This window comes from Oncorhynchus tshawytscha, unplaced genomic scaffold (genome assembly GCF_018296145.1).
Source record: "Oncorhynchus tshawytscha isolate Ot180627B unplaced genomic scaffold, Otsh_v2.0 Un_contig_785_pilon_pilon, whole genome shotgun sequence".
NCBI classification, from domain to species: Eukaryota; Metazoa; Chordata; class Actinopteri; order Salmoniformes; family Salmonidae; genus Oncorhynchus; species Oncorhynchus tshawytscha.
This window is the reverse complement of record NW_024609721.1, coordinates 177,993-193,935: the sequence shown is the minus strand read 5'-3', so window position 1 is coordinate 193,935 and position 15,943 is coordinate 177,993. Positions and strand designations below refer to the sequence as shown.

The 15,943-nt window shown below is 43.6% G+C and overlaps 1 protein-coding gene across 1 annotated transcript in view; it reads left to right on the top strand.

Annotated features, from left to right (window-relative positions):
* The window catches only part of ptchd1 (patched domain containing 1), a 76,960-nt gene extending 68,387 nt beyond the window's left edge, over positions 1 to 8,573 (top strand). Inside the window, exons 12-13 of the mRNA XM_042317256.1 lie at positions 6,894 to 7,230; positions 7,733 to 8,573. Of these exons, the coding sequence (XP_042173190.1) occupies positions 6,894 to 7,230; positions 7,733 to 8,333 (938 nt within the window). The 3' untranslated portion in view covers positions 8,334 to 8,573. The remainder of the gene's footprint in view (positions 1 to 6,893; positions 7,231 to 7,732) is intronic.
* The last annotated feature ends 7,370 nt before the right edge of the window (positions 8,574 to 15,943 follow it).

The following is a 15,943-nucleotide window of genomic DNA, read 5'->3' as shown; positions in this document are numbered from 1 at the left end:
TGACCTCTGACCTTTAACCCTAACCCAGGGTTTTCAAAACTTGGTCCTGGGGACCCCAAGGGGTGCATGTTTTTTTTTTTTGCCCTAGCACTACACATCTGATTCAAATGATCAACTCATCATCTAGCTTTCATTATTTGAATCAGCTGTGTAGCGCTAGAGCAAAAAACAAAACCTGTATCCAGGGGGGCCCCAGGACCAAGTTTGCAAAACACTCCCCTAACCCTAACCCTGCTTGAGTACGCGAAAGGTGTACTGACCTCTGACCCCTAACCCTGATGGAGAAACTTAAAAGTACTAACCCTAAAGGCCATGATCCACTGGCAATTTGTTGAGGCAATGTTGCTGGCAACGAGATGGGGTATGAGACAGGGGAGCAATGATGGGCAACAAGTAACATGGACATGAAGAATAGATTTCATATAAAGCATAGCATATATTAATGTACGCCTTCAGGAAGTATTTACACCCCTGGACTTATTACACATTGTGTTACAGCCTCAATTCAAAGTGGATTTAAAAAAAAATTAAATCTCACCCATCTAAACAAAATACCCCATAATAAAAAAGTGAATTTTTTTTTGTTGTCAATTTAGCAAATGTATTGAAAATGAAACACAGAAATATCAAATGTACATATGTATTCAGACCCCTTTGCTCTGCAACTCAGGGGTATCCAATTTCCTTTGACCATGCATGAGATGTCACTACAACTTGGTTGGAGCCCACCTGTGGCCAATTCAACTATTTGGACATGATTTAGAAAGAAACGCATCTGTCTGTATAAGGTCCCACAGTTGACAGTGCATTAACTATACCATGAAGTCCAAGGAACTGTCCGTAGATCTCTGAGATTGAATGGTGATGCGGCGTATATTTGGGGAAGGGTATAAAACTATTCCTAGAGTGTTGAAAGTTTCCAAGAGCACAGGGGTCTCCATCATTGGGACACTACCCAGACTCTGCCTTGAGCTGGCCGTCCGACCAAACTTGGCAAGAAGGGAGGTTACCAAGCACCCAATGACCACACTGACCAGAGCTTATTGGCTGAGATGGAAGAACCTGCCAGAAGGACAACAGTCTACAGCACTTCACCAATCAGGCCTTTATGGTAGAGTGGCCAGACGGAACTATTTAGCCTGATTGTTGGAATGCTCCAACTGATTGATGGAGTGCTCCATTTCCACAGAGGAACTCTAGAGCTCTGTCTTGGTCGCCACTGTGATTTTGGGGGCCGTCAATGCTGCAGGCGTTTTTTTGTACCCTTCCCCAGATCTGTGCCTTGACACAATCCTGTCTCGGAGCTCTACGGACAATTCCTTTGACGTCATGGCTTTGTTTTTTCTCTGACATGCAATGTCAACTGTGGGACCTTATATAGACAGGTGTGTGCCCCTCCAAATCATGTCCAATCATTTGAATTTACCACAGGTGAACTCCAATCAAGTTGTAGAAACATCTCAAGAATCATCAATGGAAACAGGATGCATCTGAGCTCAATTTACAGTCTCGTAGCAAAGTCAGTATTACTGACTAAGGTTTTTCTATTTTTTATTTTTAATACATTTGCTGGAATTTTTAAAACCCCTTTTTCACTTTGTCATTATGAGTTATAGTGTGTAGATTGAAGAGGAATTTATTGGATTTGATCAATTTTAAAATAATTATGTAATGTAACAAAATGTGGAAAAAGTCAAAAGGTCTGAAAACTTTCCAAATGCCTGTATGTGGTTGCTTCAAGTTGTATGTTTAAAGTATTTCATGTATTGCCTTGGTATTGCCCTTCAATTCCAATATTAGTCTGTTATAGTTTGTTAAACAGTTTACAGAAACCAAATAACAAAATACAGACCTATCCTATCCTGTTAACTTCTGTGATCGAAAAAACCTTGGTTTCATTCATGTCAACATCAGAAGCCTCCTCCCTAAGTTTGTTTTACTCACTGCTTTAGCACACTCTGCTAACCCTGATGTCCTTTCCGTGTCTGAATCCTAGCTTAGGTAGGCCACCACCAATTCTGAGATTTCCATACCCAGCTACAACATTTTCCGTCAAGATAGAACTGCCAAAGGCGGAGGAGTTGCAATCTACTGCAGAGATAGCCTGCAAAGTTCTGTCATACTTTCCAGGTCTATACCCAAACAGTTTGAACTTCTAATTTTAAAAATGTACCTCTCCAGAAATAAGTCTCTCACTGTTGCCGCCTGCTATCAACCCCCCTCCGCTCCCAGCTGTGCCCTGGACACAATTTGTGAATTGATCGCCCCCCATCTAGCTTCAGAGTTCAGTGTGTTAGGGATATGGGATATGCTTAACACCACGGCAGTCCTACAATCTAAGCTAGATGCCCTCAATCTCACACAAATCATCAAGGAACCCACCAGGTACAACTCTAAATCCGTAAACATGGGCACACTCATAGACATTATCCTGACCGACTTGCCCTCCAAATACACCTCCGCTGTTTTCAATCAGGATCTCAGCGATCACTGCCTCATTGCCTGTATCCGCTATGGGTCTGCGGTCAAATGACCACCCCTCATCACTGTCAAACGCTCCCTAAAACACTTATGCGAGCAGGCCTTTCTAATCAACCTGGCCCGGGTACCCTGGAAGGATATTGACCTCATCCCGTCAGTCGAGGATGCCTGGTCATTCTTTAAAAGTAATTTCCTCACCATCTTAGATAAGCATGCCCCGTTAAAAAAATGCAGAACTAAGAACAGATATAGCCCTTGGTTCACTCCAGATCTGACTGACCAGCACAAAAACATCCTGTGGCAGACTGCAATAGCATTGAATAGTCCCCACAATATGCAACTGTTCAGGGAAGTCAGGAACCAATACACACAGTCAGTCAGGAAAGCAAAGGCTAGCATTTTCAAGCAGAACTTCGCATCCTGTTTTGGGACACTGTAAAGTCCATGGAGAACAAGAGCACCTCCTGAGGCTAGGTAACACGGTCACCACTGATAAATCCATGATAATCGAAAATTTCAATAAGCATTTCTCAACGGCTGGCCATGCCTTCCTCCTGGCTACTCCAACCCCGGCCAACAGCCGTCTTCATTGACCTGGCCAAGGCTTTCGACTCTGTCAATCACCGTATTCTTAGCGGCAGACTCAATAGCCTTGGTTTTTCTCATGACTGCCTCACCTGGTTCACCAACTACTTTGCAGACAGAGTTCAGTGTGTCAAATTGGAGGGCATGTTGTCCGGACCTCTGGCAGTCTCTATGGGGGTAACACAGGGTTCAATTCTCGGGCCGACTCTTTTCTCTGTATATATCAATGATGTTGCTCTTGCTGCGGGCGATTCCCTGATCCACCTCTACGCAGACGACACCATTCTGTGTACTTCTGGCCCTTCCTTGGACACTGTGCTAACTAACCTCCAAACGAGCTTCAATGCCATACAACAGTCCTTCCGTGGCCTCTAACTGCTCTTAAACGCTAGTAAAACCAAATGCATGCTTTTCAACCGTTCGCTGCCAGCACCCGCTCGCCCGACTAGCATCACCACCCTGGACGGTTCCGACCTAGAATATGTGGACAACTATAAATACCTAGGTGTCTGGCTAGACTGTAAACTCTCCTTCCAGACTCATATTATACATCTCCAATCCAAAATTAAATCTAAAATCGGCTTTCTATTTCGCAACAAAACTTCCTTCACTCACTCCGCCAAACTTACCCTAGTAAAACTGACTATCCTACCGATTCTCGACTTCAGCGATGTCATCTACAAAATAGCTTCCAACACTCTACTCAGCAAACTGGAGTCAGTCTATCACAGTGCCATCCGTTTTGTTACCAAATCATCTTATACCACCCACCACTGCGACCTGTATGCTCTAGTCGGCTGGCCCTCGCTACAAATTTGTCGCCAGACCCACTGGCTCCAGGTCATCTATAAGTCTATGCTAGGTAAAGCTTCTCCTTATCTCAGTTCACTGGTCACGATAACAACACCCAACCGTAGCACACGTTCGAGCAGGAATATCTCACTGATCATCCCCAAAGCCAACACCTCATTTGGCCGCCTTCCAGTTCTCTGCATACTGTTTATATTTTATTTACTTTTCTGCTCTTTTGCACAACAGTATCTCTACTTGCACATCATCATCTGCTCATTTGTCACTCCAGTGTTAATCTGCTAAATTGTCATTATTAGCTCCTATGGCCTATTTAATGCTTACCTCCTCATGCCTTTTGCACACACTGTATATAGACTTTCTTTTTTCTGCAGTGTCATTGACTTGTTTATTGTGTTATTGACTGTACGTTTGTTTATCCCATGTGTAACTCTGGGTTGTTGTCTGTGCCACACTGCTTTGCTTTATCTTGGCCAGGTCGCAGTTGCAAATGAGAACTTGTTCTCAACTAGTCTACCTGGTTAAATAAAGGTGAAATAAAACATTTAAAAATGTTAAAAATCCAATTTTTGCTAAATATGTTAACTTGAACCTTTTTGCAGTCCACATTGTTCTAAGTTAATGCATGGCTTCATTGTTGAAATATATATACACTATATTGTCAATGAACAAGATTAAATTCACAACAAAGAGAATGAAAAATTCTCATCAAAAGTCTAAACAACATGAATCAACATCTTGTTTTAAACAGGCTGTCTAAACACACTCACAGTGTATAATATTAAAACCATACAGTCTATGAAGGGTTTTACACAAATCCAAACGTTTCACAGTAGCTGGACAAAGATCCAATATAAAGAGAGAGCGAGAATGTCCACTAAGTGTTTTACTACTCCCTATTAGGCCTGTTTTATAAACCTAATCAGAACCATCTATCAGATCAGATTCACACATCTCCATACGTTGCATTGCAAGCCCTCCACGGACGTTGTCACCGTAAAACCAGGAAGGTGAATCATTCTAATGAGTTTGGTTGTAATAAAATGTAACAAAAAGGAAGCAATCTGTTTTGATTAACCAGCAGCGATATACCCAAGGCGACTCAGAGCTGATACAGACATACCCAAGACGACTCAGAGCTGATACAGACATACCCAAGACGACTCAAAGCCCCCAGACGACTCAGAGCTGATACAGACATACCCAAGATGACTCAAAGCTGATACAGACATACCCAAGACGACTCAAAGCCCCCAGACAACTCAGAGCTGATACAGACATACCCCAGACGACTCAGAGCTGATACAGACATACCCAAGACGACTCAGAGCTGATACAGACATACCCAAGACGACTCAGAGCTGATACAGACATACCCCAGACGACTCAGAGCTGTAATCACCACCAAAGGTGCTTATCGAAAGTATTGTATCAGGGGTGTGAATACTTAGATAAATTTGATTTCGGTATTTAATCTATTTTGTATTTAGCCTTTTTCGCACATCATGTCAAAATCATCCAATAGTATCTACAATGGACTGTGAAGCTCAACAAAGTCACTTATAGATGTTTTGTACATGGTATGGGAAAAATGCTGATATTGGTCCCATGACTTGAATGGGAGTTGTGCCACAAATGCTAAAATGTTAGCATGTGGAAACAGTGCCAGGGAAACTAAACCAAAGCATGGATTGCTGTCATACCTTCCATAGACTGCTTACAGGGTAAGTAAATCAGTATGTCATTTTGTAATTTGGGTGAAATATCCATTTAATATGGGCTTCAATTAGCAGGCTGATCGATTAGCAGGCTGATCGATTAGCATGGGCAGTACAGTGTATGTTTCTGGCAGTTAAATATGACAAACTGAACACAATATGTATATACTAACATATTGTGATCAAATATGGTAGTGAGGTAACATATGAGACATTAATGACCAACATTTCACTCCAAAACCAGAGATGATTTTAGGTTTTAGGTATTTTCTCTCACTTCATCTAAAAAATGGCCACCATGTTTTCCTAAATATTTTAAAACGGCAGACTGTTCACAGGACCGAGATCTAAGCTCTGATTGGAGGAACATAAAAAATTACCCACTATGTGGCGCTGCCAATCAAAACTCCCCAGATTATTATTTTAAATGTTTGTGTTCCAAAATTGCCAATGTATCACCATGGCATTAACCCGATTCCCTCAAAGCTAATGGTCTTCTTTAAATCTCTTCTTTTTTTTCTTTTTTTTCTATTCCCTCTTTTAAACACATTTTCAGGAACTTGCTTTTGATTGATTGTTTTGATTGATTGTCAAGTGATTTAAAGTAATCCAATAAATCAACAATCAAATCAAATACCTTTTTATTTGTCACTTGCCGAATGCAACAGTAGACCTTACCGTGAAATGTTACTTACGATCCCTTAACCAACAATGCGGAGTTTAAAAAAAATAAGCTAAAGGGTAAATAGTAACCCAATAAAATAACAATAACGCGGCTATATACAAGGGGTACCGGTACCGAGTCATTGTGCAGGGGTACGAGGTAATTGAGGTAATGTAGGTCGGGATAAAGTGACTATGCATAGATAATAAACAGAAAGTAGCAGCAGTGTGTGTGAAGAAATGTGAAGAAATCCTCCGACACCACCTGGTATAGAGGTCCTGGATGGCAGGGAATCTGGTCCCAGTGATGTACTGGACTGTACACACCACCACCTGGTATAGAGGTCCTGGATGGCAGGGAGTTTGGTCCCAGTGATGTACTGGACTGTACACACCACCACCTGGTATAGAGGTCCTGGATGGCAGGGAGTTTGGTCCCAGTGATGTACTGGACTGTACACACTATCCTCTGTAGCTCCTTGCGGTTAGATGCCGAGCAGTTGCCATACCAAGCAGTGATGCAACCAGTCAGGATGCTCTCGATGGTGCAGCTGTAGAACTAGTATTATATTGAATGAAAAGTGCTGTATAAATATTACTATTGGTACATGAATATAATTGTTATTATTGTTGAAGGGTTCCAGCGAATCAGCTGGCTGGAAAGCTACCTGGATTACCTGACAGAACGGAACCTCTCCACTACCAGCCAATCACGTGAAAGCTTTACGCGGATGCTCCGCCTCTCCTTCCTTCGCCAGCCGCAATTTGCTCATTTTGCCGATGACATCATCTTCGCTGAGCGCGATGAAGGGGAGGAGCCAGAGATGGCAGCGTCACGTGTCTTCCTGGTTGCCAAGACAACAGAGAACAAGAGGGAGGAGATGTCAGTCCTATTGGACACACTGAGACGTCTGTCTCTGACATCACGCGTCCGCTTTCTCATCTTCAACCCCTCCTTCGTCTACCTGGACAGGTGGGACGGGAGTGTGTGTGTGTGTGTGTGTGTGTGTGTGTGTGTGTGTGTGTGTGTGTGTGTGTGTGTGTGTGTGTGTGTGTGTGTGTGTGTGTGTGTGTGTGAGAGAGAAGAGAGGAGAGTCTCAACTGATCTTTCTGTCTCCTCCTTTCCCTCCCCCTCTGTACCTGTCTTTCTCTCTCGCCTCTTCTCTCCCTCCCCTACCTGTCTCTCTATCTCTCTCTCTCCTCCTCTTTCACTCCCCCCTCTACCTGTCTTTTTGTCTCTCTCCTTCTCTTTCCTTTCTGCCCCTCTCTTCCTCTCTCTCCTCTCCTTTCCCTCTCCCCCTCTACCTCTCTCTTCTTTCCCTCTCCCCTTCTACCTCTCTCCTCTTTCCCTCTCCCTCTCTCTCTTCTTTCCCTCTCCCCTCTACCTCTCTCTCCACCTCTTTCCCTCTCACCCCCTCTCTCTCCTTTGTATCTTCCTCTCTCCATCTCTGTTTCTCTCTTTCTCTCCCCTCTAGGTATGCTACAGCGGTGAGCTCTCCTCTACGCCACTCCCTGATGGCGGTGTTGTTCCTGCTGGGTCTGTCGTCTCTAGCGGTGGTGGAGCCCCTAGTGGCAGTGTGGCTCAGTCTAACCCTCCTCTCTGTCCAGTTTGGTGTTCTGGGCTTCATGACTCTGTGGGGCGTGGAGCTTGACTGCGTGTCTGTGTTATGTCTGATTTCAGCACTGGGTCACTCTGCAGACTGCTGTGGTCCTCTACTGGCCACCTTCTCCTCTGGCCGGGGGGACAGCCGGACCGTGTGGGTCAGACTGGCGTTGGAGAGACATGGCGTCCCCTCTCTACAGACGTTGATCTGCTACACTGCAGCGCTGCTCCCTCTGGCCGCCGTCCGCTCCAACCTTACACGCTCCCTATTCCGTTGCCTAGTGCTGACGGCATTCTGTTCAGCGCTCCATGCCTTGGCCTTCCTGCCCACGCTGCTCACCTTCCTGCCACCCGCCAAGAAGACAGGAAGTAGACAGGGAGACAGAGGGGAAGGGGAGGGGCTTAGAGAGGAAGTGGAGTGTGTGGAGATGGTTGACAGCACCAGGGTGGTCGACCAGATCACCACCGTCTGACCAACAGGATGTGATGTCACAGATTTTGATGGGGTCGCTGAGGATATGTTACCATGGCTACTAGCCTCTGTTGGCTGATGCCTCACGGGGTGTGGCCAATCAGAGCAAGGAATCAACATGTTGCGTTTTCACATAGAGAGAGAGAGGAAGAAACTGAGGGAGAGAGAGTGAAAGAGAGGGTGAGAAAGTCAGATGAGAGAGATGGGGTGAGAGAAAGAAAGTGAGAGGTTGATAGGAAGAGCGAGAGAAGGTGAGAAAGTCAGATGAGAGATAGATAGGGAGAGAGAAAGAAAGTGAGAGGGAGAAAAAGTCAAAGGGAGAGGTAGAGAGAAAGAGAGTGAGAGACAGAGTGAAACAGAGAGGGTGGAGTAAGATAGAAGAAAAATGGAGAGGTGCTTTGTTTCCATGGTTACTCTCTCCTTGCCTCTTGTTGCAGTGTCATACAGTTATCAGGACATGCCCCCCCATTTTTTGCAGTCTGTATCTACTGCAGACTGGATCTACTGCAGTCTGGATCTACTGCAGACTGGATCTACTGCAGTCTGTATCTACTGCAGACTGGATCTACTGCAGTCTGTATGTACTGCAGACTGGATCTACTGCAGTCTGGATCTACTGCAGTCTGGATCTACTGAACACTGGATCTACTGCAGACTGGATCTACTGAACACTGGATCTACTGCAGACTGGATCTACTGAACACTGGATCTACTGAAAACTGGATCTACTGCAGACTGGATCTACTGCAGTCTGGATCTACAGCAGTCTGGATCTACTGAACACTGGATCTACTGCACACTGGATCTACTGCACACTGGATCTACTGCACATGGGATCTATTTCAGACTGGATCTACTGCACACTGGATCTACTATGGTCTGGATCTACTGCAGACTGGATCTACTGAACACTTGATCTACTGCACACTGGATCTACTGCACACTGTATCTACTACAGTCTGGATCTACTGAACACTGGATCTACTACAGTCTGGATCTACTGCACACTGGATCTACTGCACACTCAATCTACTACAGTCTGGATCTACTGAACACTGGATCTACTGAACACGGGGTCTACTGCAGACTGGCTCTACTGCAGACTGGGTGTACTGCAGTCTGGATCTACTGAACACTGGGTCTACTGCAGTCTGGATCTACTGCAGACTGGATCTACTGCAGACTGGGTCTACTGAACACTGGATCTGCTGCAGACTGGATCAACTGCAGACTGGATCTACTGAACACTGGATCTGCTGCAGACTGGATCTACTGCAGACTGGATCTACTGCAGACTGGATCTACTGAACACTGGGTCTACTGCAGACTGGATCTACTGCAGACTGGATCTACTGAACACTGGATCTGCTGCAGACTGGATCTACTGCAGACTGGATCTACTGCAGACTGGATCTACTGAACACTGGGTCTACTGCAGACTGGATCTACTGCAGACTGGATCTACTGAACACTGGGTCTACTGCAGACTGGACCTACTGCAGACTGGATCTACTGCAGATCGGATCTACTGCAGACTGGATCTACTGCAGACCGGATCTACTGCAGACTGGATCGGCTGCAGACTGGATCTACTGCAGACTGGATCTACTCAGACTGGATCTACTGCAGACTGGATCTACTATGGTCTCACAGAGACTTTGACATCAGTAAGAGTTTCCTGTATCAATGGAGGAAAGGTTTTAGTGATGTCAGAAACCCTTCATGAACTATTGTCCAATCAGAGACTTCTAACCCTGTATGAGAGGGATGTCAGTCAGTTGTCATAGTAACTAATGACCTGTGGAACACTGTGTATGTTACATTCACCTGTGAATCATCTGTTTATCCCAAACTCCAAAAAATATCGTATCACAGGTAATAGAGGACCAGTGATACCGTATAGAGCTCCAGAGTGGAGGTGTCATAATACACTTATAACCTGGTGGTCCAACAGGGAAATGGTTCAAATAGTTTTTCCACTATTCATTTTTCTCATATGGGATTTAGAAACACTTATAATGAGGGCTATGTTTCATGTAGGCTTGCCCTGGCATGACGTTTTGATAACCATGTAAAGACTAGGTGACTTTACAATATATCCGGCTCTATTTACTCTCAGATTCTAATCAAATGCTAATTAGCATCAAAGATGCATGTCATCTCTAGCTGACACATTTTCTAACGGGTATTGTGTCAATTTAAAACTTATACAAGACAGTTAACAGAATTGTCCATTTAAAGAAATGTTGCCTATGTATTCATTACTAAACATTAGATAGATAATCCAGAGATTCTGACCTTTGCCTCAATTCGGCAGTCTTATCCAGATCATCATGGCATTTGTAGTTCTTTATGATAGCCACATTAGCGGCATTTTAAAAAGAATTGGGGGGGGTAAATATATTGATAAGTCACCTTGTCCTAGAGAGATCGGTTATCAAAAGGTTACACCAGGGTAGGCCTACACGAAACACAGCCCTTACTTTAGGTGTTTCTAAAATCCCCTATGGGAAATATGATTGGTGGAAAAACAATTAGAACCATTTCTCTGTTTGACACTTAGGTTTTATTGGAGTTATGACTTATACTGTGGTACTCTATAATTAAGCAGTAAGTCATGAGGGGATGTGGTATATGGCCAATATACCACGGCTAAGGGCTGTTCTTATGCACGACGCATTGCGGAGGCATAGACACAGCCCTTAGCCGTGGTATATTTTCCATATACCATAAACCCCGAGCTGCCTTATTGCTATTATAAACTGGCTACCAACATAGTTAGAGCAGTAAAAATAAATGTTTTGTCATACCTGTGGTATACGGTCTGATATACCACGGCTGTCAGCCAATCAGCATTCAGGGCTCGAACCACCCAGTTTATAACAGGTAATGGAGAACCAGTGATACCATATTACAGGTAATAGAGGACCAATGCTACCGTATTACAGGTAATAGAGGAGCCATCATGCCGTATTACAGGTAATAGAGGACCAGTGATACCGTATTACAGGGAATAGAGGACCAGTGATACCGTATTACAGGTAATAGAAGAGCAGTGATAGCGTATTACAGGTAATAGAGGACCAGTGATAGTATTATAGGTAATAGAAGAGCAGTGATACCGTATTACAGGTAATAGAGGACCAGTGATAGTATTATAGGTAATAGAAGAGCAGTGATACCGTATTACAGGTAATAGAGGAGCAGTGATACCGTATTACAGGTAATAGAGGAGCAGTGATACCGTATTACAGGTCATAGAAGAGCAGTGATAGCGTATTACAGGTAATAGAGGACCAGTGATAACGTATTACAGGTAATAGAGGAGCAGTGATACCGTATTACAGGTAATAGAGGACCAGTGATACCATATTACAGGTAATAGAGGAGAAGTGATACAGTATTACAGGTAATAGAGGAGCAGTGATGTACGGCATGTATTACAGGTAATAGAGGAGCAGTGATGTACGGCATGTATTACAGGTAATAGAGGAGCAGTGATACCGTATTGCAGGTAATAGAGGACCAGTGATAGTATTACAGGTAATAGAAGAGCAGTGATACAGTATTACAGGTAATAGAGGAGCAGTGATATACGGCATGTATTACAGGTAATAGAGGAGCAGTGATATACGGCATGTATTACAGGTAATAGAGGAGCAGTGATGTACGGCATGTATTACAGGTAATAGAGGAGCAGTGCTACCATATTACAGGTAATAGAGGAGCAGTGATACCATATTACAGGTAATAGAGGAGCAGTGATACCATATTACAGGTAATAGAGGAGCAGTGATACCGTATTACAGGTAATAGAGGAGCAGTGCTACCATATTACAGGTAATAGAGGAGCAGTGACACCGTATTACAGGTAATAGAGGAGCTGCTGCTGAGTTAATAATTATGATTATGGGAGTCAAAAATATTCTAAATACTTTACAGACTTTAGAAATACAGCAACAACAGGAACATCTGCAGTCAGAAACCAGACTAATGAATAAAATGAAATGTTTTTGAATCCTAAATCGACCCTTAGCCCCTGTTTCATAGGCCTATGCACTCCAGTATTCCAGTGCAGTACTATATATCACTCTATTCTTTACATAGTGCACTACTTTTGGCCTGAACTCTGGATTAGGGACTTCTACAGGGATCCGTCTTGTGTTCTGTTGATGTTTCTGTTGGCTAGAAGAATAAAGACACACATGTTTCTGGGTCTCGGTGTCTTTTAGTGTGTGACGGACACTCACACACACACCCTAGTGTAGACTAGAAGATGTGATGGCCTCCGGTACCTTGTGTTGTTTGTATTCAGTTGTGATGTCACATTCATACTGCAGCCTGCTGGGAAAAGAGAAAAGAGCATCTACCGGTTGGATCACTTCTATCAATCTAACATATTAATGCACCTCACTTTGTCTGTACATTAAATCTTCTTCTCTCTCTCTTTGTCTACCTCTCTCTCTCTCTCTCTCTCTTTGTCTACCTCTCTCGTTCTCTAGCTGTCTCTCTCTCTTTGTCTACCTCTCTCTCTCTCTCTCTCTTTGTCTACCTCTCTCTCTCTCTCTCTCTCTTTGTCTACCTCTCTCTCTCTCTCTCTCTTTGTCTACCTCTCTCGTTCTCAAGCTGTCTCTCTCTGTCTACCTCTCTCTTGTTCTCTAGCTGTCTCACTCTTTGTCTACCTCTCTCTCTCGTTCTCTAGCTGTCTCTCTCTGTCTACCTCTCTCTCGTTCTCTAGCTGTCTCTCTCTCTCTTGTCTACCTCTCTCAATCTCTAGCTGTCTATCTCTCTGTCTACTTCTCTCGTTCTCTAGCTGTCTCTCTCTCTCTCCCTCTCTCTTTCTGTCTACCTCTCTCTCGTTCTCTAGCTGTCTCTCTATCTCAAATCAAATTGTGTTTGTCACACACGGGTGTAGCGAAATGTTTGTGTTTCCAGCTCCCAACAGTGCGGTAATATCGAACAATTCACAACAATACACAAAATATAAAGTAAAAGAATAGAATTAAGAATATATATATATATATTTGGACAAGCAATGTCAGAGCGGTATAGACTAAGATACAGTAGAATAGGATAGAAATCAGTTGAAGTCGGAAGTTTACATACACTTAAGTTGGAGTCATTAAAACTTGTTTTTCAACCACTCCACACATTTTTTGTTAACAAACTATCGTTTGGCAAGTCAGTTAGGACATCTACTTTGTGCATACATTTACTTTGTGCATGACACAAGTCATTTTTCCAACAATTGTTTACAGACAGATTATTTCACTTATAATTCACTGTATCACAATTCCAGTGGGTAAGAAGTTTACATACACTAAGTTGACTGTGCCTTTAAACAGCTTGGGAAATTCCAGAAAATGATGTCATGGCTTTAGAAGCTTCTGATAGGCTAATTGACATCATTTGAGTCAATTGGAGGTGTACCTGTAGATGTATTTTAAAGCCAACCTTCAAACTCAGTGCCTCTTGTCTTGACATCATGGGAAAATCAAAATAACTCAGCCAAGACCTCTGAAAAAAAATTGTAGACCTCCACAAGTCTGGGTCATCCTTAGAAGCAATTTCCAAACGCCTGAAGGTACCACGTTCATCTGTACAAAAATAGTAAGCAAGTATAAGCATCATGGGTGTCACATTGGATGACGCTGGAGAGACGAAGCAGGTAAGCGGAGTCACACATTTAATAAGGAACGGAACGAGACAGGAACAGTGTCAGCGTGATGCGGGGGGGCTTGACAAATGTCAGGAATCGTGAAAACTGAGTTGAAATATATTTGGCTACGGTGTATGTAAACTTCCGACTTCAACTGTACTTATGAGATGAATAATGCAAAATATATAAATATCATCTGTCTCTCAAGTCAATTTCAATTTTTTTGGCATGGGAAACATGTCTACATTTCCAAAGTAAGTGAAATAGATCATAAACAAAAGTGAAATAAACAATACACATTTTTACAGTAAACATTGCACTCACAAAAGTTCCAAAATAATAAAGACAATTCAAATTTCATATTATGTGCAAATAGTTAAAGTACAAAAGGGAAAATAAACATATGGGTTGTGTTTACAATGTTGTTTGTTTCTATCTGTGTTCATTATGGATCCCCATTAGTTCCTGCAGCAGCTACTCTTCCTGGGGTTTATTATGGATCCCCATTAGTTCCTGCAGCAGCTACTCTTCCTGGGGTTTATTATGGATCCCCATTAGTTCCTGCAGCAGCTACTCTTCCTGGGGTTTATTATGGATCCCCATTAGTTCCTGCAGCAGCTACTCTTCCTGGGGTTTATTATGGATCCCCATTAGTTCCTGCAGCAGCTACTCTTCCTGGGGTTTATTATGGACCCCCATTAGTTCCTGCAGCAGCTACTCTTCCTGGGGTTTATTATGGATCTCCATTAGTTCCTGCAGCAGCTACTCTTCCTGGGGTTTATTATGGATCCCCATTAGTTCCTGCAGCAGCTACTCTTCCTGGGGTTTATTATGGATCCCCATTAGTTCCTGCAGCAGCTACTCTTCCTGGGGTTTATTATGGATCCCCATTAGTTCCTGCAGCAGCTACTCTTCCTGGGGTTTATTATGGATCCCCATTAGTTCCTGCAGCAGCTACTCTTCCTGGGGTTTATTATGGATCCCCATTAGTTCCTGCAGCAGCTACTCTTCCTGGGGTTTATTATGGATCTCCATTAGTTCCTGCAGCAGCTACTCTTCCTGGGGTTTATTATGGATCCCCATTAGTTCCTGCAGCAGCTACTCTTCCTGGGGTTTATTATGGATCCCCATTAGTTCCTGCAGCAGCTACTCTTCCTGGGGTTTATTATGGATCCCCATTAGTTCCTGCAGCAGCTACTCTTCCTGGGGTTTATTATGGATCCCCATTAGTTCCTGCAGCAGCTACTCTTCCTGGGGTTTATTATGGATCCCCATTAGTTCCTGTCAAGTCAGCAACTACTCTTCCTGGGGTTTATTATGGATCCCCATTAGTTCCTGTCAAGTCAGCAGCTACTCTTCCTGGGGTTTATTATGGATCCCCATTAGTTCCTGCAGCAGCTACTCTTCCTGGGGTTTATTATGGATCCCCATTAGTTCCTGCAGCAGCTACTCTTCCTGGGGTTTATTATGGATCCCCATTAGTTCCTGTCAAGTCAGCAACTACTCTTCCTGGGGTTTATTATGGATCCCCATTAGTTCCTGTCAAGTCAGCAGCTACTCTTCCTGGGGTTTATTATGGATCCCCATTAGTTCCTGCCAAGGCAGCAGCTACTCTTCCTGGGGTTTATTATGGATCCCCATTAGTTCCTGCCAAGGCAGCAGCTACTCTTCCTGGGGTTTATTATGGATCCCCATTAGTTCCTGCCAAGGCAGCAGCTACTCTTCCTGGGGTTTATTATGGATCCCCATTAGTTCCTGCCAAGGCAGCAGCTACTCTTCCTGGGGTTTATTATGGATCCCCATTAGTTCCTGTCAAGGCAGCAGCTACTCTTCCTGGGGTTTATTATGGATCCCCATTAGTTCCTGCCAAGGCAGCAGCTACTCTTCCTGGGGTTTATTATGGATCCCCATTAGTTCCTGCCAAGGCAGCAGCTACTCTTCCTGGGGTTTAT